At 43.8% G+C, this 25,939-nt stretch overlaps 1 protein-coding gene across 1 annotated transcript in view; it reads right to left on the reverse strand.

Annotated features, from left to right (window-relative positions):
- The window catches only part of LOC124625401 (coagulation factor IX-like), a 233,459-nt gene that overhangs the window by 25,076 nt on the left and 182,444 nt on the right, over positions 1-25,939 (reverse strand). The window contains exons 6-7 of the mRNA XM_047149168.1: positions 17,929-18,065; positions 424-521 (exon numbers count right to left, since the gene is read on the reverse strand). Coding sequence (XP_047005124.1) covers positions 424-521; positions 17,929-18,065 — 235 coding nt within the window. The remainder of the gene's footprint in view (positions 1-423; positions 522-17,928; positions 18,066-25,939) is intronic.

Genomic DNA, 25,939 nt, shown 5'->3' on the forward strand with positions numbered 1-25,939 from the left:
GAAATCGACCATTCCCTTTTTAGAGAAAAAACTCTGCTTTTGGGTTAAGCATTTAGGGAAATCACGTAAATATAAAATCTGCATGGCTGGATAGAGGTTTGCACCTCATTCATCGCGAAAGAGATCTGACGTCGTAAGTACAGCGCCACGTCTACATGTGGAACACCACATTGCATTTGTTTAGATTTCACGACGCAGTGGAATTTTCTATTTAGTTTGACACAACGTTGCTGTACTGTAGTATCACATTTTCTGCACATGAATAGCTTCGAGAAACGTCAGAAGCATTTATACGATAGAATTTACGTTCATCCCAGTACTGTATTATCTCTCTCCGTCGCCCTCTCCCTTATGTGTTGGCTCCTTTCACTCTTCTAGCATCTCGTCGGTGCCATACTACGTAGCATGCACAGTGAAACTCACTTGAGTACGTAATAATTTCGATGTGGAATTTGCTCAACCACTCTTCGTTTCTGCTGTGCTGGTTCAGGGACGTTTCGGTTCACGACCCCGGCGATGGCCTGAAAAACATAGTAAAGTTACTAAATAGAAATACCCAAAGAAATATTAATATTGTTTTGCGCAGAAAACTCTAAAATTATCTTTCTTCTCCTTAAAGGGATTTAGATTTGCTGAAGGATAGGCGAAAAATCTAGTTTTTGTTCAAAACAAAATTTGAGTGAGTGAGGTAATAAACGAATGTATCGATGTTTGCATAAATGCATTGTCAATAATTGCTGTCAAAAATAATCGGCCTTGCGCAGGGAACCAAGATAGATGATGGCAAGAGGAGAGACCAAAACGATGTCACCGACGGTGAGACACTTACTTGACAGTCACATGGCTAATGGTAACGTTTCTCAAACAGCAATGAAGTTACGCTGAGATATCAATGAAGACGCTAACAGATATTAATCAGAGATGTAGTGATCTCAACTGACCGGTGGAAAACTTCATTACTTTGCAGTTAATAACTGCACTCATCGTCACTGCTGACGCATACAACACGTTACATGAGTATGTACGAATAATGAGTCTGTATTGAACTGTGTGTGTTACTAGTATCTGAAACTAGAAACATGAGTCGATAGGCAGTTAGAACGGAAAGGAGTGCATCTGTAAGCTAGATTATCCTCTCTGCCTATTAGATCATGCCATATAAGCATGACGTTATGATTCTGGGAGGTATCGTTGACATCCGAAGATAAAAGAGAGGGCCTCGTACTGATCCCTGTGGTACTCCTCAGAGATATCGCTTCCAAAACAACGTTTGGTTTCCCACTGTTTCCTGTTCCTTATAACAATCGAATCACTTAAACACATGGTATGGAAAATGAAATTCCAAAGCTGACAGGACAAAGCCTTCAATAAGTGTAAATGTCTCTCTTAGCTGTGCAGTTGTTTATAGCTTGCTCTCTGTCGTCTGTTACCATAACTGCTCTGGTTTTCAGACTAGGATCCTAATTAAAGCGCGGCTGATAATTGCCATTGATGTTTCAGTTCACGAACAAAGTTACTTTAGATAACATTGTATTAGGTATAGGATATCAAGTACCAAACATCAATTTGTAATGAAGTTCAGTACCATTTTGTGACGTATTCTTAATAAATTTCAATGGTTCTTTCTTACTGTGTTTCCACATTTCTGTTTCAGCGTGTCCTAAGCGTACAATGGCAACCTCAGCTGAACTGTAAATGTTCTGTTGTACCATGGGTATCTGAGTTGGTTTAGTAGTAGCACTCAGTTATTACAATAGCATTTTTTCATTAGTGTTTCTTGCGGTATTGTTTCATCTCGATGTACTGGTTGGACCTAAAGTCGAGGTGCAATTATCAGTATTTATTTTACAAAACTATAGAACGTACACATTTGTGGTGTGTGACAAATGAAAGTGGAAGTCATCAAGTTTGTCATCGGGAGTATGCTAGATTTTCCATGAACCACGGCGCTCTTCAGTTAGTGATCAGTGTCAGAGCTGCGTAACACGCGTCCTCACGAAGCCCTTCCAAATCCACTCGACGCGCATCTCTTGAATTAGGGATTCCTAGAGCCCAGAATGCAAAAAAAAAAGTCCAAATGTGTGTGAAATCTTATGGGACTTAACTGCCAAGGTCATCAGTCCATCGGTCCCTAACCTTACACACTACTTAACCTAAATTATCCTAAGGCCAAACACACACACCCATGCCCGAGGGAGGACTCGAACCTCCTCCGGGACCAGCCTCACAGTCCATTACTGCAGCGCCTTAGACCGCTCGGCTAATCCCGCGTGGCCCAAAATGCAAAGAATGCCACACAAGACTACACCTGCATGCACATAAGGTCCAGATAAGTCACACGTTACAACTAGATGATGGTACCAGTCGAGAATCTTTTGCGACTGAGATATTGGCTTGAATCAACAGCAGAAAACAGTATCTTCAAAGAATTTGTTTTTCAGACGAGGCTACATTCCATATATATGGTTAAGTTAACAAGTTCAGTGTGAGGATATGGGGTTCGGAAAGACCACACGTTATACATTACCCTGCAATGGATGCATAGTGCGCTTAAATGTACAACAGAATCATTAGCCCTTCCTTTTTTGTAGAGAAGTTGCTAACAGCTAATATCTATCTGGATACTCTAGAACAGTTTGTGGAACTGAGGGACTTGAAGCTTGATGTAATTTTTCAACAAGATGGTGCACCACCGCATTGGTGATTGCATGTTAGTAATTTTCTTAGCGAAACATTTCCTGACAGATGATTTGGGCGTGATGGTCTCACTGCTTGGCCTGCTACACCACCAGAGATGACGCCTTTAGATTACTTTTTGTGGAACTAAGTGTAGGACGGGGTTTGTGCAACATTAATACCTGATCTGGATGCTTTAAGAAGAAGGATAACAGGTGGTGTTGCTGGTGTACGTAAGGAACTTTGTGGACTTTTGTCCGTTATCAAATCAACCTATAGAACAAAGTGTACGTGTTACAATTAACATACAGAAGACATAAGGTCAGTCAAAGTACAAGTACGTTTGACAAGACGATTACACATCACGTAAGACCCTCGATAACACCATGATGTATGTACGCTGGTCACCTTGCTTGTATGAGTATCTAAATGCAATTTACTATTTTCTCACGACAGTCCAGTGTTGCGTGCAGCAAAACAGTGTTACGTGAGCATAGAACATCATTAGGTAAACTGAGGTAGTGAGCGCTGAAGGGAGTGCGGTATGCGAGGGTTTTTTGTTTTATTTTACAAAACTACAAAATAACGGTTACATACAACATTAAGTTATATTTGTTTTAGGTTGATGTTAAAATATACACACTATAAAAGACGCAGGCACGAAAGAAATCTTGTGAACACGTGCGCATCACATCTCATAGCACTGCCAGTGACCAGTCAACATAACACAAAAAATATTGTAGCGTACATAATGATACACAGTTCAAATCTCCTGTCGAAAAAACAGAAATATCTAAGTCACAAAAGACAGCATGTACAAAAATAATTTTACGACCACTTCCACGTTATACATTGTAGCGCCACCAGTGGCCAATTAATACAACAATAAATGAAACTAACTAATATCATGATACACAGTCCAATTTCTTTAATCAGATAAGCTACAATGTCTAAGATCACTTAAGCAAGAGCATAATAAAGCTCCATTATATTTTTTTACTAAAAATAGAACATTTCAATGCTTGGAATAACATACAAACCTAAATTAAAGACCTATTAGGAAGCATTTATTACATCATATATTGCATTATAGTAATAAAACGTATAAAACCATGTTTTCAAAGTCCATTTTCAGCGACCAGAACCATCGCACTAGTAGTACCCTACTAATAACCTTACAACCATTGTAAAAACAGAACAGGCCAAACGACATATTAGAAACGTACAAAGAATGCCTTGGAGTCCACTCACAGCAACTAGATCCCTCTCATTGGTGACACAGACTGTTGTGCAACGTAAACAATGAAAGTGATCAAGCCAATTATCGTCTTCTGAGGATATACCAGAACCTTCACGTGTAAAACTTAGCACCATCATGGGGAAGGGGAGAGGGGAATGGAATAGTGGCACGTGACAGGATACAGGGGGTAGGGAGACGGAAGGGGCGGGGAGGCGTTTTGGCGTGGGGGAGGGGGGGAGAGGGGAGGGGGAATAGAAGGTACGAATACTAAGCGAAGTAATCTTCAATCGTATATATACAATTTAAAAAATCGATACATCAAAGGATTAATCTAATTATTGTATACACTGGTATCTGATTGATGGTTATCCTCAATTAGATCATATACAGCAACATACAAAGACAATCCTCATATAATAATTACTTTATTGTTTTTTCTTTTCACTTCTTGATTAAACTACATAAAATAAGCATATAAAACAACCTATTGGAAAATTTTATGCATAGATGAACATGCTCCCAGAGACCTGCCCAGGCCTTTACATAGTTAACCAACGTCGATGTTTCATTTACAAGTAAAGCATCATAACGGAATACGAATGTAGCAGAATTGTAAGCATGATCTTATATGTATTATTGCTATAATGCAATAGACGATGCAATAAATGTATCCTATTATGAGTGTATTAATTTAGGTTTGTATGGAAGTGTATGCACTGCAATATTTTTATTGTCGGTAAAAGATATAACGGACCTTTGTTATGCTCTTGCTTAGGTGATCTTGGACAACTTAGCTGACATGATTAAATAATTTGGACTGCGCTTCATCACGTACATTTCATTAATTTATTTTTATATAAATTGGCCACTGTCGGCGCTACGAAATGATGCGGAAGCGTTCGTAAATGTTTTTTTTTGTACACCCTGCCTTTTATATTCTGTCTTGGATATTTTAGTCTTTTATACAAAAATTTAAATTGTGTACCATTATGTACGCTACAGTACCTTTTGTATTATACTAACTGCCCCCTGGCAATGCTATGAGGCGTGACTCGTGTGTTCGCAAGATTGTTTTTGTACATGCATCTTCTATACTGTGACAGTGTTTCTAACATCAAGCTAAAATGGATATTATTTATGGTTACAGGTAACTGTTAGTTTGTAATTTTATAAATAAAACAAACAGCCCTATGGCGCACTAGCTTACTTAACGATGTTTAGCGCTCCCGTAACACTGTTTTGTTGCACGCTGCACTCGATTGTCGTATCCATATAGCACCGGGTGGTTATAATTAAACTGTTGCTACTCACAGAGGTCCAGTGTGAGATGTGTGGGATGTAATTATCGTATGCCAGCGAAACTTCGTAGCTATTCTGATGCCTTAATGCGGAACCGATTTACGTTGGAAAGAAATTAGTTCGAATTTTGGCCACAATGTGCATACGTTGCGCTATGAATGCAAGAAAGACGTATAACAATGTTTCCATATGTAACGTATCAGGAACGGGATGTGAACTGAAAAGGTAAAACAAGTGGGAAAGGCATAATGTTGATTTCATTATAAACTGGCACTTACACACTTTGTTCAGTATTAGCACCAGAGACGGTGACAAGATGCTGCGTCCGTAAAACAACGTAATCAACAGTTACTCGCAGCAGTTCCGGTGGAAACCGAGCAACATGTTCTTGTATACTGGCCTTCAAATCGGATAGAGACCGAAAGTGTTGCTCGTACACGCTATCTTTTAGATACCCCAGAGCCAAAAGTCATACGGATTCAGATCGGGTGATCTTGCAGACCATGCGCCTGGAAAACTTTTGCGGATAGTATGTTCGTGGAAGACCCCATTAAGCAAATATTTCACTGGGTGAGTGACATTACATGTTGCCCATTCTTGAATGGAAACAGTGGTTTCCACATAGTTGCACTCTTCCAAATCAGAAAAAATGGCTCTGAGCACTATGCGACTTAACTTCTGAGGTCATCAGTCGCCTAGAACTTAGAACTAATTAAACCTAACTAACCTAAGGACATCACACACATCCATGCCCGAGGCAGGATTCGAACCTGCGACCGTAGCGGTCGCTCGGTTCCAGACTGCAGCGCCTAGAACCGCACGGCCACTCTGGCCGGCTCCAAATCAGAAATCACATGCTGCACATGGAGGTGTCGATAACATGCAGACGTCAGCGTACACCTGACATGCCATCTGGGCGTATTCTCTTCAAAGAAGAGTGGACCGAGAAAAAAAGTGCTTGTGAATCCATACTAAACAGTCACATATGGTGAGTGCAATGACACTTTGCTTTCCTCTTCCAGGAGCCACACCAAGCTCATCTGTGTTTTGGAATTTCATTATCGTCTTCTTTAAACCATTTAACGGCATCGGGATTCTCTTCAGACCTTGCAGTCGGTGACACTCTCTCAGTGCAGCTCTCGAATTGCTACCCTTCACGTAAAACACTTTCACTAACAGCGCATGATCTCCCTTCTCAATGGTCATGCTGTTCATTCGTGTAGTGGTTTTGTCAAATGACACCGTGGATGACGCCATACAAGCAGTGTACAGCTCCAGATTTGCAGCTGGTGGCCGAAACTGGAACTAATTTTTTTTCCAGGGTAAATTGGTTCCTCATTAGCGCATTAGCATACCTACCAAGTCTCGATGGCATACGATAATTACAGCTCATACTGTACCTCACTGAGCAGCTGCACGTCAATTATAACTACCGATATTTTGTACTTAGCTACTGATATAAGCAATGTGGCCAGCGTGCAGACATCATGGTGTTGTGGTTGGACTTGTGTGGTATGTAACCATCTTTTCAAACGTACTTGTTCTCTGATTGATCTTAACAAGAACTCAGGCACAAATACACTCACAAACAGAAACTTTAACAGTAATGGGATATTTTCCGCACGCTTATTTCCTCTATTCATTCATGATACTCTCGCTAGTTTGTCACGTGTTACCGCATTCTAGTGAATTCTTGCAGTTACTTGACACTGGTTTGTTTCACGCTTTTCCTGCCTCACATTTAGTGAAGTCCGACTGATCCTACGATTTCCCACACTTTTCGAAATGTCTGAGAATAATAAGCAGTTAATTGAACTTTTATTCTCACATGTATCGACTATCGTGTTTTGAAATCAGGACCACATGATTTTCAGTGTTATTTGTAGGTGTTTCCGAAAAATAATATTTTCGAGAAAAGAATGTGACGATGCGCGGAAGTCCCTTTCGACACAGCTGAACGAGAAACATTGCTTGCGATAATTGCCCATGCGTCGCGTTTCACTGCCGAGGAAATGTAATCAACATTAATAAATGTTGCTCTATTTCGAAATCCCTGGTAGGAGTAGAAGTCTTGCAAGCCACCCACGATGATTTAACATAACAGTAACATTTCTGGGGGGAAAAAGAAAAAGCTCAAGGCAGAATTATCAAAATATTACTGTTTAAAGAAACACAGACTCGAACAATGAGCTTTTCTTCATTTTAATTTTAAGCTCTTAAATGCTTTCTCTTTTTTGCATTAATTTCTCTGCTTTATAAGCAGAAACGCTGTCAAGCTACTTTCTAAAACAATTATTGTGGTACTATACAGGGTGTTACAAAAAGGTGCGGCCAAACTTTCAGGAAACATTCCTCAGACACAAAAAAAGAAAAGATGTTATGTGGAGATGTTCCCGGAAACGCTTAATTTCCATGTTAGAGCTCATTTTAGCGGCTTCACTCCAACGTGATCAGATTGTAAATTTTCACAATCAACATGTGTCGGCTGACGAGAATCCGCACGCAGTTCTGCCATCACGTCACCAACACAGATTTTCTGTGAACGTTTGGGCAGGCATTGTTGGTGATGTCTTGATTGGGCCCCATGTTCTTCCACCTACGCTCAATGGAGCACGTTATCATGATTTCATACGGGATGCTCTACCTGTGCTGCTAGAACATGTGCCTTTACAAGTACGACACAACATTTGGTTCATGCACGATGGAGCTCCTGCACATTTCAGTCGAAGTGTTCGTACGCTTCTCAACAACAGATTCGGTGACCGATGGATTGGTAGAGGCGGACCAATTCCATGGCTTCCACGCTCTCCTGACCTCAACCCTCTTGACTTTCATATATGGGGGCATTTGAAAGCTCTTGTCTACGCAACCCCGGTACCAAATATAGAGACTCTTCGTGCTCGTATTGTGGACGGCTGTGATACAATACGCCATTCTCCAGGGCTGCATCAGCGCATCAGGGATTCCATGCGACGGAGGGTGGATGCATGTAACCTCGCTAACGGAGGACATTTTGAACATTTCCTGTAACGAAGTGTTTGAAGTCACGCTGGTACGTTCTGTTACTGTGAGTTTCCATTCCATGATTAATGTAATTTGAAGAGAAGTAATAAAATGAGCTCTAACATGGAAAGTAAGCGTTTCCGGACACATGTCCACATAACATACACTCCTGGAAATTGAAATAAGAACACCGTGAATTCATTGTCCCAGGAAGGGGAAACTTTATTGACACATTCCTGGGGTCAGATACATCACATGATCACACTGACAGAACCACAGGCACATAGACACAGGCAACAGAGCATGCACAATGTCGGCACTAGTACAGTGTATATCCACCTTTCGCAGCAATGCAGGCTGCTGTTCTCCCATGGAGACGATCGTAGAGATGCTGGATGTAGACCTGTGGAACGGCTTGTCATGCCATTTCCACCTGGCGCCTCAGTTGGACCAGCGTTCGTGCTGGACGTGCAGACCGCGTGAGACGACGCTTCATCCAGTCCGAAACATGCTCAATGGGGGACAGATCCGGAGATCTTGCTGGCCAGGGTAGTTGACTTACACCTTCTAGAGCACGTTGGGTGGCACGGGATACATGCGGACGTGCATTGTCCTGTTGGAACAGCAAGTACCCTTGCCGGTCTAGGAATGGTAGAACGATGGGTTCGATGACGGTTTGGATGTACCGTGCACTATTCAGTGTCCCCTCGACGATCACCAGTGGTGTACGGCCAGTGTAGGCGATCGCTCCCCACACCATGATGCCGGGTGTTGGCCCTGTGTTCCTCGGTCGTATGCAGTCCTGATTGTGGCGCTCACCTGCACGGCGCCAAACACGCATACGACCATCATTGGCACCAAGGCAGAAGCGACTCTCATCGCTGAAGACGACACGTCTCCATTCGTCCCTCCATTCACGCCTGTCGCGACACCACTGGAGGCGGGCTGCACGATGTTGGGGCGTGAGCGGAAGACGGCCGAACGGTGTGCGGGACCGTAGCCCAGCTTCATGGAGACGGTTGCGAATGGTCCTCGCCGATACCCCAGGAGCAACAGTGTCCCTAAATTGGTGGGAAGTGGCGGTGCGGTCCCCTACGGCACTGCGTAGGATCCTACGGTCTTGGCGTGCATCCGTGCGTCGCTGCGGTCCGGTCCCAGGTCGACGGGCACGTGCACCTTCCGCCGACTACTGGCGACAACATCGATGTAGAGTGGAGACCTCACGCCCCACGTGTTGAGCAATTCGGCGGTACGTCCACCCGGCCTCCCGCATGCCCACTATACGCCCTCGCTCAAAGTCCGTCAACTGCACATACGGTTCACGTCCACGCTGTCGCGGCATGCTACCAGTGTTAAAGACTGCGATGAAGCTCCGTATGCCACGGCAAACTGGCTGACACTGATGGCGGCGGTGCACAAATGCTGCGCAGCTAGCGCCATTCGACGGCCAACACCGCGGTTCCTGGTGTGTCCGCTGTGCCGTGCGTGTGATCATTCCTTGTACAGCCCTCTCGCAGTGTCCGGAGCAAGTATGGTGGGTCTGACACACCGGTGTCAATGTGTTCTTTTTTCCATTTCCAGGAGTGTATTTTCTTTCTTTGTGTGTGAGGAATGTTTCCTGAAAGTTTGGCCGTACCTTTTTGTAACACCCTGTATAACCCACGTGTAGTATTGGGAATGGCTATAAATACGATCTGATAATTGCACGGTAATCGATGATATCAATAAGATCGCCTTTTACAGTATTCGTATGTTCCACGGTGACTGGAACACACATCGGTCTGCCGTATGCTTCCTGTGTCAGCGTACAAGAACAGTACTGTGTAGAATCTCATTACTGGGCATTATTTTCCCGATGCCATTAGAGAAAATGAACATGAATTCCACCTGAACTTTATGTCCTTCCTTCGTCTGATTTTAGAATCGTTGCACATGGATTCTGGGGACAATTGATTTGCGTGAGGCGTCTCTCAGTCTGTTTCGCCCTCCAGCCTCTCATTCCGGTATATCATCCAGTAAATTGTGTCGAACAGTATCCCTTTAGTCGCTTCCCACCCCCGAATGGGGCCTCCCGGCCAACAATGCCATATGATCATTTCCATTTCCCATGCCATTATAACTGCACATTTTCGTGATTCGAGGGATATCATAATTTTACATGTGGAGTTTTTCTGTGATGTACTATATTTTTTCCCTATCTAAGTTCTGTTTGTTCTATGTCGTTCTTCTCATCACTCCTTCTCCACAACTTTCCTTACACAGCTTTTTAGATAATCTCAGACGTCTTCTCTCCCGTATTCAAGATTCAAAATGTTCAGATGTGTGTGAGTTCTTAAGGGACAAAACTGCTGAGGTCATCGGTTCCTAGACCTACACACTACTGAGTCTAACTTAAACTAACCTATGCTAAGAACGATACACACACCCATGCCCGAGGGAGGACTCGAACCTCCGCCGGGGGGGGGGGGGGGGGGGGCAGGGGGGCGCACTCTTCAAGCCTCACAACCGCTCTGTTTGGTTTGCTTACAACTTTCTTAAAACAGCATAATTCGTTTCAGTTTATTTCTTTTGTTCTTTTCTTTTTTTTTGACTCTTCAACCTTCTGATTGGATTGATTCGGCCCGCCACAAATTCCTCTGCTGTGAAAACCTCTTTATCTCAGAGAAACACTTGCAACCTACATTCTCAATTATTTGCTGTCTTCCTCTACAGTTTTTACCGTCTACATCTCCATCTACTACTATGGAAGTTACTCCGTGATGTCTCAACAGAATGTCCCTTCTTCTTGTCAGTGTCTTTAGTATATTTCTTTCCTCGCCGATTGTCCTGAGATCCTCCTCATTTTTTATCTAATCAGACCACCTAATTTTCGACATTCTTCTGTAACTGCACATCTCAAATAGTTCGATTCTCTTCGTTTCTGTTTTTCCAACAGTCCGTGACTCACTACCATGCAATGCTGTGCTCCAAACGTACATTCTCAGAAATTTCTTCCTCAAATTAAGGCGAATGTTTGATGCCAGTAGACTTCTCATGACCAGAAATGCTTCCTTTTCCAGTGATAGTCTCCTTTTTATGTCCTCCTTACTCCGACAGTCATGCGTTATTTTTCTGCGTAGTTAGTAGAATTCGTTAACTTCATCTACTTTCTGACCATTAATCTTGATGTTAAGTTTCTAGTTGTTCTCATTTCTGCTACTTCTCATTATTTTCGTCTTTCTTCGATTTACTCTCAATCCATATTCTCTACTCAGTAGACTGCTTAGTCCATTTAGCAGCTCCTGCAATTATTCTTCACTTTCACTGAGGATAAATGTGTCTTCAGCGAATCTTATCATTGATCCTTTCACCTTAATTTTAATCCCACCCTTGACCCTTCTTTTGTAATCGTCATTGCTTCTTCATGTATATACTGAACAGTGGCGATGACAGACTACATCCCTGTCTTACACTCTTTTTAATTCGAGCACTTCGTTCTTCATCTCCCATTCTTATTGTTCGCTGTTGGTTCTAATACATATTGTGTATTACCCCGCTTTTCCTGTAATTTACACACTATTTTTCTCAGTAATTCGAACTTACTGCACCATTTTACGCTGTCGAACGCTTTTTCCAGTCGACAAATCCTATGAACGTGTCTTGATTTTTTCTTTAGTCTTGCTTCCATTGTCAACCGCAACGTCATATGATCCTCAGTTTTTACTATTCCTATGTATACTGCTCTTGTCCGCAACTTGGATGCATGAGTGTTAAGGTAATTGTGCGATAATTCTCGCATTTATCAGCTGCAGTCTTCAGAAATTATGTGGATGATGTTTTTCCGAAAGTCAGATGGTATATCACCAACGTGTATAGTCGTTTTGTTGCCACTTCTCTCAATGATTTTAGAAATTCAAATGGAATGTTATCTATCCCGTCAGTCTTAAAAATCTTCCAAAGCTCTTATAAATTCTGATTCTAATACTGGATCCCCTGTCTCCTCGCTATCGACTGCTGTTTCTTGTGTCACGTCATGAGACACGTCTTCCCTCTCATAGAGGTCTTCAGTGTTCCCTTTCCACCTACCCACTCTCTCCATTGTATTTAACCGTGGAATTCCCAGTGAACTTTTAATGTTACTGTCCTTGCTTTTAATTTCGTCCCAGGTAGTTTTCACTTTCCTATATGCTGAATCAGTCCTTCCGTCAATCAATTATTTTTCGATATCTTCACATTTTTCCTGCAGCCATTTCACCTTAGCTTCCCTGCGCTTCCTATTTATTGCATTCCTAAGTGACTTGTGTATCCCCAATTCCGAATTTACCTGAACATTTTTGTACTTTCTTCTCTCGTCGATCAGCTGAAGTTTTTCTTGTGTTACCTATGGTTTCTTCGCAGTTACCTCCTTTGTACTTAAGTTTTTCTTTCCAATTTGTGTGACAGCCCGTTTTGGAGATTTTCATTCCTCCTCAATTTATCTGCCTACTGAGCTATTCCTTATTGCGGTATCCATAATCTTAGAGAATTTCAAGCCTGTCTTTATTACTTCCGTATGCCATTTCTTTGCGCATTGATTGTTTCTGACTAGTCTTTTAAAATTGAGCCTACTCTTCATCACTACTGAATTGTGGTCTGAGTCTATATCTAATCATAGCTACGACTTACAATCCAGTATCTGTTTCTGGAATCTCTGCCTGACCCTGATGTAATCTAATCGAAATATTCCCTTACCTCCCGGCTTTTTCCAAGTATACCCCCTCCTCTTCTGATTCTTGAATGGAGTATTTCTAGCTGAAATTTATTGCAAAACTCAATTAGACATTTTGCTCTCTCATTCCTAGTGCAATGCTCGTATTCTCCCTTAACCATTTCTTCTCCTACTTCTGCTCCACCGCTGATGACCTCGACGTTGAGCGCCCGTAAGCCCCAACACACACACAAACACACACTTCTCCTCCACCCGCATTCAAATTCCCAATGACTATTAGATTTTCATCTTCATCTACGTGCTGAACTACCCGTTCAATATCTTCATATCCTTTCTCTGTCTCTTCGTTTTCGGCTTGCAACGTCGGCATGTATACCTTAACTATTGTTGTCATTGTTGGTTTGCATTTAATTCTGATAAGAAAAACACTGTTACTGAACTGTTCACAGCAACTTTTCTATTCATAACGAACCCTGCTCCCGTTATACCATATTCTGCTGCTGTTGATATTACTCTATACCAATCTGACTAGAAATCCTTATCTTCTTTGCATTTCACTTCATTGAGCCTTACCATTTCCCTTTTCAAATTTTCTAGTTTGGTCACCTCCCCCTTGGCAGCCCCCTCCCGGAGGTACGAATGGAGGACTAATCCGTAGTCTTTTTCCAATAGAGAGAGAATCAAGACACGTTTCCAATTACAGGCTATATGTTCTACATCTACATCTACATGGTTACTCTGCAATTCACACTTAAGTGCCTGGCATACTACATTTTCATACTACTTCTCCACCATTCCACTCTCGAATGGCGCATGGGTGAAGGAACATCTAAATCTTTCCGTTCGAGCTCTGATTTCTCTTATTTTATTATGATGATCATTTCTCCCTACGTAGATGGGTGTCAAAAAATATTTACGCATTCGGAAGAGAAAGTTAGTGATTGAAATTTCGTAAATAGATCTCGCCGCAAAGAAAACCCCCTTTGTTTCAGTGACTGCCACCCGAAATCGCGTGTTCTGTGGATACACATTATGTGTCTTTATTGCAGTGGTTTCCACTGCCTTCTGCATCCTTATGCCGTTAATAATTGCTGATACTTCCTTCTTTAGGGGCAGTTTCCCAGCCCAAGAGCAAGAGAGTGCCCTGAACTTCTGTGGGCTCCTCCGCCCTCTATGGCAAGGCTGTCGGCAGAATGAGGTTGACTTCTTATCCTGAAAGTCTTCGGCCGCCATTGCAAATGATTTACATTCAAAATTTGAGGGGTGTCGGGGTTCGAACCCAGGACCGAGAAAGATTTGATTGGCAATCAAAGACGCTACTCCTACTCCACGGGACTAGAAACTACGCACAACCTACTTCCAATCTTGGAATTACTATAGATTTCAAGACTTAAAACCTGAATTTTTTCTTTTACTGCTATAAAAACAATGTAAAATTTATAGATTTATAATTCTAGCCTCTGTCACTTACTTAGAAGAAAAAAATAGAAATCATGTTTTTTGGTTTCCTGCTCACCGCACAGCACTGGCAGTATATATGTAATTAACTTGTATTGTAAAGGCACAATCTTCCTTCTCTGTGTCTATGAAGTTGTCTTCTCCTGGTTCAGCAACAAGTGCTAATGACGATTCCTAGTTTTGAGTCAGACGCAATCACTTCCACAATCATTTATTTCATTAGCAAGCGACAGCGCACCGATCGTGAGATTAGTTGAGCGATGTCATGCTAATTATCACTCCTGTTACCATAAAGCAGTCTTATACTTGACTGTGTAGGGCGAAAAGGAGAGGTGGGTGATGAGAGGTGCGTCCAGATGCCTGTCGGCGACAGGCCGCTTATCTGCTTCTCAAACGGTTCTGGCTGTCGTAAACTATTACAGACAATATTTCTTCTTTAGTGAACCTTCAGAGATTAAAGAATGAAGATCACTCGAAGTTTTTCCTTCTTTGTGTCGTACATGGTGCAGAACGCCATAAATCGGTGAAGAATATACACTACTGGCCATTAAAATTCCTACACCACGACAATGACGTGCTACAGACGCGAAATTTAACCTACAGGAAGAAGATTCTGTGATATGCAAATGATTAGCTTTTCAGAGCGTTCACACAAGGTTGGCTCCGGTGGCAACACCTACAAAGTGCTGACATGAGGAAAGTTTCCAACCGATTTCTCATACACAAACAGTAGTTGACCGGCGTTGCCTGGTGAAACGTTGTTGTGATGCCTCGTGTAAGGAGGAGAAATGCGTACCATCACGTTTCCGACTTTGATAAAGGTCGAATTGTAGCCTATCGCGATTGCGGTTTATCGTATCGCGACATTGCTGCTCGCGTTGGTCGAGATCCAATGACTGTTAGCAGAATATGGAATCGGTTGGTTCAGGAGGGTAATACGGAACGCCGTGCTGGATCCCAACGGCCTCGTATCACTTCTGCCAGTATCTCGTCTCCAACCTTCCAAACTTTACAGAAGCTCTCCTGCGAACCTTGCAGAACTAGCACTCCTGAAAGAAAGGATACTGCGGAGACATGGCTTAGCCACAGCCTGGGGGATGTGGCTAAGCTGTGAGTACCGGCCCTGAGTCGTGCTTCGGTAACTCAGATGGTAGAGCACTTGCCCGCGAAAGACAAAGGTCCCGAGTTCGAGTCTCGGTCGGGGACACAGTTTTAATTTGCCAGGAAGTTTCATATCAGCGCACACTCCGCTGCAGAGTGAAAATCTCATTCTGAATCCAAGTTCTGTTTACAGCATCATGATGGTCGCATCCGTGTTTGGCGACATCGCGGTGAACGCAATTGGAAGCGTGTATTCGTCATCGTCATACTGGCGTATCACCCGGCGTGATGGTATGGGGTGCCATTGGTTACACGTCTCGGCCACCTCTTGCTCGCATTGACGGCACTTAGAACAGTGGACGTTACATTTCAGATGTGTTACGACCCGTGGCTCTACCCTTCATTCGATCCCTGCGAAACCCTACATTTCAGCAGGATAATGCACGACAACATGTTGCAGGCGGGCCATTCTGGATACAGAAAATGTTCGACTGCTGACCTGGCCAGATCTCTCACCAACTGAAAACGTCTGGTCAATGGTGGCCGAGCAACTGGCTCGTCACAATACGCCAGTCACTACTCTTGATGAACCATGGTATCGTGTTGGAATTGGCAGCAGGACGCGACCGGGATGTGACGCAAGATCTGATGGCCGAGGAAAGTCTCAAAGTAAGGCGCCAGCGTTCAGGATGATTACTTATCTTTATTCTCCACACTGAAGCAGGTACCGTCTGTTGCTCTCATAGCAAGTAGCTACGTAATTAAGTTCACAATACAATTCACAAATCCACAGTGCAATCCAAATCGTAACTAAGTTCTAAGCACAAGGCTCTCATATAAGATCTATACAGTAACACTTCGATATTAACACAGCTAGCGAGCAAGAGCGAGTGGCCGTGACGTCAGGTCTGTGCTCCCGTTATATTTTGTGGCCATACAGGGAGCAGCAGGCAAGAACTATTGAAAGGCGCGACGTCTTCAGCCGGAGATAACGCCATGAACCTCCGGCGGCCGCGACGTGAAGCTGAGGCCGATCACCGCGCATGTGCGGCCGGGCTGAGCGGCGGCAGGGCGCGCGTGATTCGGTTAGGTCCGCGGACATAGCAAGTTCACTTCGAGGTAATTCATGATCTTCGAACACAATATATGTTCCACAATCCCGCTGCATATCGACGTTAATGAGATGGGCCTGTAATTTGGTGAATTATTCGTACTACTTTTCTTGAATACTGTTGTGACCTGTGCAACTTTCCAGTCTTTGGGTACGGATCTTTCGACGAGCGAGCGGTTGTATATGATTGTTAAGTATCAAGCTATTGGATCAGCACACTCTGAAAGAGACCTAACTGGTATACTGTCTGGACCGGAAGACTTACTTTTATTAAGTGATTTAATTTTCTTCACTACTCCGAGGATATCTAACTTATTCATATCGGTAGCTGTTCTTGATTCGAATTCTGAAATATTTACTTCGTCTTACTTTAGTACCGTGGATGTCATGAAGCTACCTTAGAGAGTGTTGTTTAAATGAGTTTTTCTAATCTCACGGAAAGAAACACTGTTGGGATGTCTGTTTTACGTCAGATGTATTCGAAAAGTGGGGACCATTTTCTTATGTTTATATGTTGGACTTTCAGGACGAAGTTGAGTAAATACAGTAGCATCATTTGGTTATTTATGAAGCCACAGAAGTCATTGCTTTGTTTCGGAGGTCGTTAATCCGCGGCCAAAAGCAAACCATAATTGCGGTGAAAATCGGTTTCTTTCGTCACTTGCGAAGTGCTTGCTGTAAATCGAATTTTGTGAGCTGCTGCTGAGATTCGTGAGTTGTGTCTGACTACTTTACGACAGTTCTAGGTGAAGGAAAGATTAGGCTTGGTGTCGATACTTTAAGAGTGGCAGAAGTAATGCGAATGACGAAGACAGGAGTGGCATGCCTAGTATCCAGAGCAATAAAATCGTGCAACCAATGTTCTAAAAACGGTGATCTGATTTACAATTGACGACTGTTGGTCCGATAGGTTTTCTCGTGTTGGACACACCACTATTCACATGATATTCATCGAAAAGCTCAGATCTCGCAAACTGTGTGCAAGGAATACCCAGAAAACGCTTACTGGTTGTCACAAAGAACAATCAATGTAAAGCGGAGGAGAGGTTTTGGGGTGCTAAGATGGAGATCATTTGTTGTCCCAAATTCTTACTATCAACGAAACAGTGATACTTTACACCGACGCAGATTCCAAATAACATTCGGTGCAGTAGCGTCATTCTGATTCCGAAAACCTATAACATTCAAGCAAACTGCTTACTATAGTCGAAAAAATGATGGCTACCGTTATCAAGACGGTCGTTCTTTAGAACTATGTACTAAGTTAATCACAGAAGCTTATGAGTAATTTCTAAGTGGAGCTGAAAGCTGTAATAAGAACTGGCGTATGTGGTGATCCGATCTTGTACTCACCCAGTAGCGGCCGTGCGACTGCCTCATACAGTGCGCTGCAGTCACTATGATTTGAGACGCGATAAGCGAACCACTGCAGACAAATTGTCTGCTGTCTTTCTTAATCAACTCCAAGGATACTACGTACCGGTACCCGCCTAAAGGAAAATAGGAACAATTCTTAGGCATTGCATATATTTGTGGAACTATTGTAAAGTGAATACCTACTAGCCTAATTACTGGAAACATCACAGCGACACAAAAATTACCTATTTTTGGAGATTTTGTCTCATCCTGTATAAAAAAGAACACCATTCAAGAAAAGATGTCATACTTACTGTATATTCCGAACTACTAGGAATGCTTTAAGTAGTGATATAAAGTATTTTGGTGTATCAATACGAGGTTTGGTCGTGTAAACGATACACAGGGTGTTACAAAAAGGTACGGCCAAACTTTCAGGAAACATTCCTCACGCACAAATAAAGAAAAGATGTTATGTGGATATGTGTCCGGAAACGCTTAATTTCCATGTTAGAGCTCATTTTAGTTTCGTCAGTATATACTGTGACTCGCGACTGGGGAAGACCTAGAACGACGAGGACACCTGCAATGGACGAGGCAATTCTTCGTGCAGTTGACGATAACCCTAATGTCAGCGTCAGAGAAGTTGCTGCTGTACAAGGTAACATTGACGACGTCACTGTATGGAGAGTGAGTGCTACGGGAGAACCAGTTGTTTCCGTACCATGTACAGCGTGTGCAGGCTCTATCAGCAGCTGATTGGCCTCCACGGGTGCACTTCTGCAAATGGTTCATCCAACAATGTGTCAATCCTCATTTCAATGCAAATGTTCTATTTACGGATGAGGCTTCATTCCAACGTGATCAAATTGTAAATTTTCACAATCAACATGTGTGGGCTGACGAGAATCCGCACGCAGTTGTGCAATCACGTCATCAACACAGATTTTCTGTGAACGTTTGGACAGGCATTGTTGGTGATGTCATGATTGGGCCCCATATTCTTCCACCTACGCTCAATGGAGCACGTTATCATGACTTCATACGGGATACTCTACCTGTGCTGCTAGAACATGTGCCTTTACAAGTACGACACAACATGTGGTTCATACACGATGGAGCTCCTGCACATTTCAGTCGAAGTGTTCGCACGCTTCTCAACAACGGATTCGGTGACCGATGGACTGGTAGAGGCGGACCAATTCCATGGCCTCCACGCTCTCCTGACCTCAACCCCTTTGACTTTCATTTATGGGGGGATTTGAAAGCTCTTGTCTACGCAACCCCGGTACCAAATGTAGAGACTCTTCTTGCTCGTATTGTGGACGGCTGTGATACAATACGCCATTCTCCAGGGCTGCATCAGCGCATCAGGGATTCCATGCGACGGAGGGTGGATGCATGTATCCTCGCTAACGGAGGACATTTTGAACATTTCCTGTAACAAAGTGTTTGAAGTCACGCTGGTACGTTCTGTTGCTGTGTGTTTCCATTCCATGATTAATGTAATTTGAAGAGAAGTAATAAAATGAGCTCTAACATGGAAAGTAAGCGTTTCAGGACACATGTCCACATAACATGTTTCCTTTCTTTGTGTGAGGAATGTTTCCTGAAAGTTTGGCCGTACCTTTTTGTAACACCCTGTATATCGGGCCACAACTCTTGCTTATTAGTTTTATGTTAGGTAATAAACTTATATTAAAGGAAGCCTAATTTCACACAAAATGAAAACATTATAAAGCGCGAGCGCGCGCGCGCGTGCGTGTGTGTGTTTGCGTGTGTTTGTTGTTACACAAGGGGCGAAGCAACTAAGTGACATTCGATGGTAACCACCACTGCGTCAGGGGCTGACGTCCCCAGGCATAACGTTGATCGAATCGACGGCCGAGGATATGAGGACGATGCACAAAGCTTGATTTAATTGCTTTGTACACTGTTCTTTAAACAACGTAAAATGAAAAAAGTTATGCGTATAGTAAGTTGTACTGGTCAAGATCTGTATTAGCCACGATGCCTTTAATACAGCAACTGATTAATTTCAATTTCTTGACGGCGAAATAATATACAATACTCTGTGCAATGAAACTGTTTAAAGAGTTGAAGCGAAAGAAATGTATTGGTGTAATGAATTTCCTCTCCCACTCGAAGATATTTGGAGAATTTTTTATTAAACGGATCATGATAATAACTGGAAATATAAGTGTTAAAATCGCAACTGATTACGATACTAAAAGTTGATATACAATCATCTCTATCGTTCCAGTGTAACAACTGCATGAATTTAACTATGAATATTGTTATTTGGGAATTACAGGAACACGAAGTGAACTGATAAGGTGATCATATTGAGCATGAAATCAAAATTATAGATGTCATTTACGTAAACAGACGTGTTTTCCTTATGAGAAAGTGTTGTCGATAAGGCAACGCAGTTAGAAGTTATCTCTGACTTCCAAACATGAGTTTAGCAACAAATGTTTGGAAGTTTACGAAAAGATGTGTCAACGTATTGCATTTTTGTGAACATTTATCCGATTTATCGAATCTAAAGAGATCGTCCAGTGTACATTGTTGGAATAATAACTTGGATTGACTGGAATATAAGTAGTTCCTCTATCAGCTAGTATTTGTACGCTAAGACGCGGTAGTTGCCGGTTATGTCTTCCGCCTGACATAATAACGAAAACAACTAACCGAAATAGACGCCGCTTTTTGGATGATAAAATTGTATTTCTTTTGCGATTCATAACATGTATAGTATCTCGAGCTACTTGTGTGAATGTGCAGACATAGTTATGCGAAGTACATAAATCCCTTATGTATTCTTTGACGTTACTTTTTCTGTGATTGCTTCTTGCTTCTTATTGACTAATGTAACTAGCGATACGAATAGCATACATCTTGTAATTAATATTTATGCGGAGTAAGTCTGTATTTGAGCAGACTACCTCAAATATTTATTGCCCACAGTTCGGTCGCAAAAGCGGGAAAGAACCTGCCTGAAATTCTTGGTGTCTCAGTGCCTTACGGTCTTCAGACCGGAGTAGCAAATTAAAAAAGTTGGGAGGCGATACGGATCTTACGCACTCAAAGCTAACTCAAAAATGTTACTGCTCATGAAAGAAGTTAAAAGAACTGTACAATTAAATTTGCAGTGTGGACGTGTAAATAATTTCCGAGAGCTCTTCTTTCTGCATTCACCGCAGCCGCCTATTGGCACGGCCTTAACGGAATGACATTCGCGACTGATATATGCAATGCTGTTATCGACTAATGACAGCGATAGTGTCATTCTGTTTCATGGGTTAGCTTCTCAGGTCTCTGCAACAGCGTCTACGATAGACAACTAAAAAAAAAAATTATGGGAGTCGAGTTCTAGCAAATAGCAGTGACTTGAATCCTGGGAGTCGAGTTTTCTAATTACTACATTATCAAGACTTTTTATTTTATCATACTTGATGCCCGCTATATAAAGAAACTTCTAAGGCGTCAGATGCTTGCACTTAATTTATAGTAGCCTTGTAACTGGGGCTTCTGCGAGCAGAGTGTTAGGAGCCAGGTGGCAGCGAAGAGTAGTTCTTTCTCGGGCTCGACGTGGTTGCTGCGCTGCCCGTTCATAAGGTAGAATACGCGGGCCAGGAGAAATAACAATAGTTCGTAGGCGCGTTAGCTGCCGGCAGCGCTACACCCTGAACAGCCAGTGCTGGTCTGATTACTGTAGCAACCCTGAGACGGCTGATGCGTGTCGCTGGAGGCTGGTTAACATCAGGCCAGTAATTTAGTCAGTAGCAATTGATTCAGTAGCTCTACTTAACAACTGGAAAGTAAGCAAGTGCGCCTACACACAAGATTTGGTTGGCAGTCAAGCGTTGGCTGTTGTCGACTATGCAGTGCAACATGATTCGGAGAGCGAGAGTTATCAAGCTATACATAACAGACTGAGCCATAATAGACTGAGCCAAACTGCGTTAGAGAACAGGCCAACGGAGTTTACTGTGGACACGGAAAACATGCTTAGAGGAACAAACGTTAATGGCAATTGGAGGGGCCAGCCGCAGGCCCGTGGAGTTCAGTCAGTACCAAGAACTTTACTCCATCATGGATTAGAAAGTTCCCGTACTATTCGGGAACTGTACGCTGATTACTTTGAGGGAGAAGGATCGATCCCTAAGCAATCACGCATGATTTTCTAGCAGACAACATGTAGACAATTTCAATGAATACTGAAGTAGGTTTCCAACTTCTTGCACACTTATTTTAAAGCCTAAACAATAAACATGCATGCTAAATAATGTTATACTAAATTGTCTTCAATTTATGTAATTTCCATATTCAAGTTTCTGAGACGCTCATCCAGTCTCTTAAACTACACTCCTGGAAATTGAAATAAGAACACCGTGAATTCATTCTCCTAGGAAGGGGAAACTTTATTGACACATTCCTGGGGTCAGATACATCACATGATCACACTGACAGAACCACAGGCACATAGACACAGGCAACAGAGCATGCACAATGTCGGCACTGGTACAGTGTATATCCACCTTTCGCAGCAATGCAGGCTGCTATTCTCCCATGGAGACGATCGTAGAGATGCTGGATGTAGTCCTGTGGAACGGCTTGCCATGCCATTTCCACCTGGCGCCTCAGTTGGACCAGCGTTCGTGCTGGACGTGCAGACCGCGTGAGACGACGCTTCATCCAGTCCCAAACATGCTCAATGGGGGACAGATCCGGAGATCCTGCTGGCCAGGGTAGTTGACTTACACCTTCTAGAGCACGTTGGGTGGCACGGGATACACGCGGACGTGCATTGTCCTGTTGGAACAGCAAGTTCCCTTACCGGTCTAGGAATGGTAGAACGATGGGTTCGATGACGGTTTGGATGTACCGTGCACTATTCAGTGTCCCCTCGACGATCACCAGTGGTGTACGGCCAGTGTAGGAGATCGCTCCCCACACCATGATGCCGGGTGTTGGCCCTGTGTGCCTCGGTCGTATGCAGTCCTGATTGTGGCGCTCACCTGCACGGCGCCAAACAAGCATACGACCATCATTGGCACCAAGGCAGAAGCGACTCTCATCGCTGAAGACGACACGTCTCCATTCGTCCCTCCATTCACGCCTGTCGCGACACCACTGGAGGCGGGCTGCACGATGTTGGGGCGTGAGCGGAAGACGGCCTAACGGTGTGCGGGACCGTAGCCCAGCTTCATGGAGACGGTTGCGAATGGTCCTCGCCGATACCCCAGGAGCAACAGTGTCCCTAATTTGGTGGGAAGTGGCGGTGCGGTCCCCTACGGCACTGCGTAGGATCCTACGGTCTTGGCGTGCATCCGTGCGTCGCTGCGGTCCGGTCCCAGGTCGACGGGCACGTGCACCTTCCGCCGACCACTGGCGACAACATCGATGTACTGTGGAGACCTCACGCCCCACGTGTTGAGCAATTCGGCGGTACGTCCACCCGGCCTCCCGCATGCCCACTATACGCCCTCGCTCAAAGTCCGTCAACTGCACATACGGTTCACGTCCACGCTGTCGCGGCATGCTACCAGTGTTAAAGACTGCGATGGAGCTCCGTATGCCACGGCAAACTGGCTGACACTGACGGCGGCGGTGCACAAATGCTGCGCAGCTAGCGCCATTCGACGGCCAACACCGCGGTTCCTGGTGTGTCCGCTGTGCCGTGCGTGTGATCATTGCTTGTACAGCCCTCTCGCAGTGTCCGGAGCAAGTATGGTGGGTCTGACACACCGGTGTCAATGTGTTCTTTTTTCCATTTCCAGGAGTGTATTTAACATTTGGCACAAACACTGCGTCAGTGTCTATCCCGACCGATTTTGATTCCTTCACTGTTTTCAATTCTTGGAGTTGGGTGGATCTGTCAGGAATACGCAATGTGATAATTAGCTTGTTGTTCAGAATCTAAAAATAGACAATAATGCTGACCTGATGCTTTCAATTTTCTGTTTGTGACTGCAGATGGTTTGGTTCCTTTATTTTTGCACTGTGAATATTTCACGTTTCGCAAGCGCTTCTGTTCTACATAATGAGAAGTAAACATAACCGCTGTATCGTCACTTTAACGAGCCATGTTGCTGCTGCACAAGGAACAGGTGACCCAATCTTGAGAGCGTAATGTATACGGATAACGACGCGCGCTACTAAACAGGACGTGTTCACACATGTCCAGTGGCGCGCCAGTGACAGGTGATCTGGGTTGGGGTAGTTACTCGATTGTCTACTATCGACCTTACTGGTTCGGGTCGAGTAAACATTAAACCAAATTTACTAAATCACTCGCCAATTAACTAAATTACTGGAATTACTGGCGTAATGTGAACCAGCCTGATAGTAGAGGCAGCGCGAGAAGATCCCTGAAAACTCGCAGCGCTGATGTCATTAATCATCTACAGAGCAGTAGCAGCACGGAGACATTGCCATGTTTACAACATCGCGTTACGTTACTGGCCTGCAAAGCTACCGTGCCCAGCCCACTGCAACTGTCGTGGATCGACTTACGCCGACTCAACTGAAGGAGTTGGTTACTCGTATGCACACTCGCTTGTGCAGCCGCTGTTCTGTCACCGTGCCGCTCGCCTCTCTTACAGCGACACCTCGTGGCGCTAACATACGAGGGTGAGTCAAATGAAAACCTTAAATTTGTAATAACAAATCGAAATTTCGCGCCGTTATCCCGTAAGTTGGTAAGCGCGCTACAAACAGCGCGCAGAACGGCCTGTAGGTGGCAGCATAGTGCAGATGCACACATACCGTCGCAGTATCGGTATAAAGGTGGTCGCCCCACTTGCGACTTGCACCAGGGAAGAACAGCGCTCTGTTGTTCGGTTTTTGCGTAGTGAAGGTGTGAAACCTAATGAAATTCATCGACGAATGAAGGTACAGTACGGTGATGCATGGTTGTCACAGCAGCAAGTCTACGAATGGAGTAGGAAGTTCGCAAATGGTGTGACTTCAGTGGAAGATGCTCCTCGTCCAGGTCAGGCACAACGAGTAGTGACTCCACAGAACATTGCAGCAGTGCCAAAGTGAAGGAAAACCTCTGAGTGACACTGAATGACATTGCAGCATGTTTACAGATTAGTCATGGGTCAGCACACCACATTGTGCATGACGTGCTCCAGTTTCACAAGGTGTCTGCAAGATGGGTGCCACGGCAGCTGACTCCTGAAATGAGAGAACGACGTGTTGATGCTTGTGAAGAACTTCTTCGGCGCTTTGAACGAGAAAGTGATAGCTTATTTGCAAGAATCGTTACTGGGGACGAAACCTGGGTTCACTTCCACCAACCGGAAACGAAGAGAGCGAGCAAGGAATGGCGCCATTCCTCACCACCAAAACCAAAGTAGTTTAGAACAGAACCATCAGCAGGGAAGGTTATGCTGACTCTCTTTTGGGGCGAAAAAGGCGTCATTTTGGAGCATTACATGCCTAGAGGGACCACTGTCACCAGTGCATCATACACAGATCTCCCAAAAAGTCATATGCGGCCTGCAATCAAATCAAAGCGACGTGGATTGCTGTCAGCAGGTGTCCTTTTGCAACGTGACAATGCAAGGCCCCACACTGCCCGTACAACAGTTGCAACAATCACAGACCTGCATTTTGAGTGTCTTCCTCATCCACCATACTCACCAGACCTTGCCCCAAGTGATTTCCATATGTCTGGACCACTCAAAGACGCAATGGGAGGAAAGAAGTTCCGTTCTGATGAAGAGGTGCGCCACGCGGTGCATGCGTGGTTGCGTGGACTACCAAAAGAATTTTTTTCTAAAGGAATTTATGCACTTTGTAAGCGCTGGAGGACTTGTATTGAGCGTGAGGGAGATTATGTTGAAAAGTGATACAGCATTGTACCACTTCTGCACAATAACTAATATATTTAAAAAATACTTAAGGTTTTCTTTTGACTCACCCTCGTACTTGTACAATGTGGCAAGAATAAAACTGACCCAGGCGATATTTATAAGACTGACGCGTAAGTAAT

Source organism: Schistocerca americana, chromosome 1 (assembly GCF_021461395.2).
Source record: "Schistocerca americana isolate TAMUIC-IGC-003095 chromosome 1, iqSchAmer2.1, whole genome shotgun sequence".
In the NCBI taxonomy this organism is placed as follows: Eukaryota; Metazoa; Arthropoda; class Insecta; order Orthoptera; family Acrididae; genus Schistocerca; species Schistocerca americana.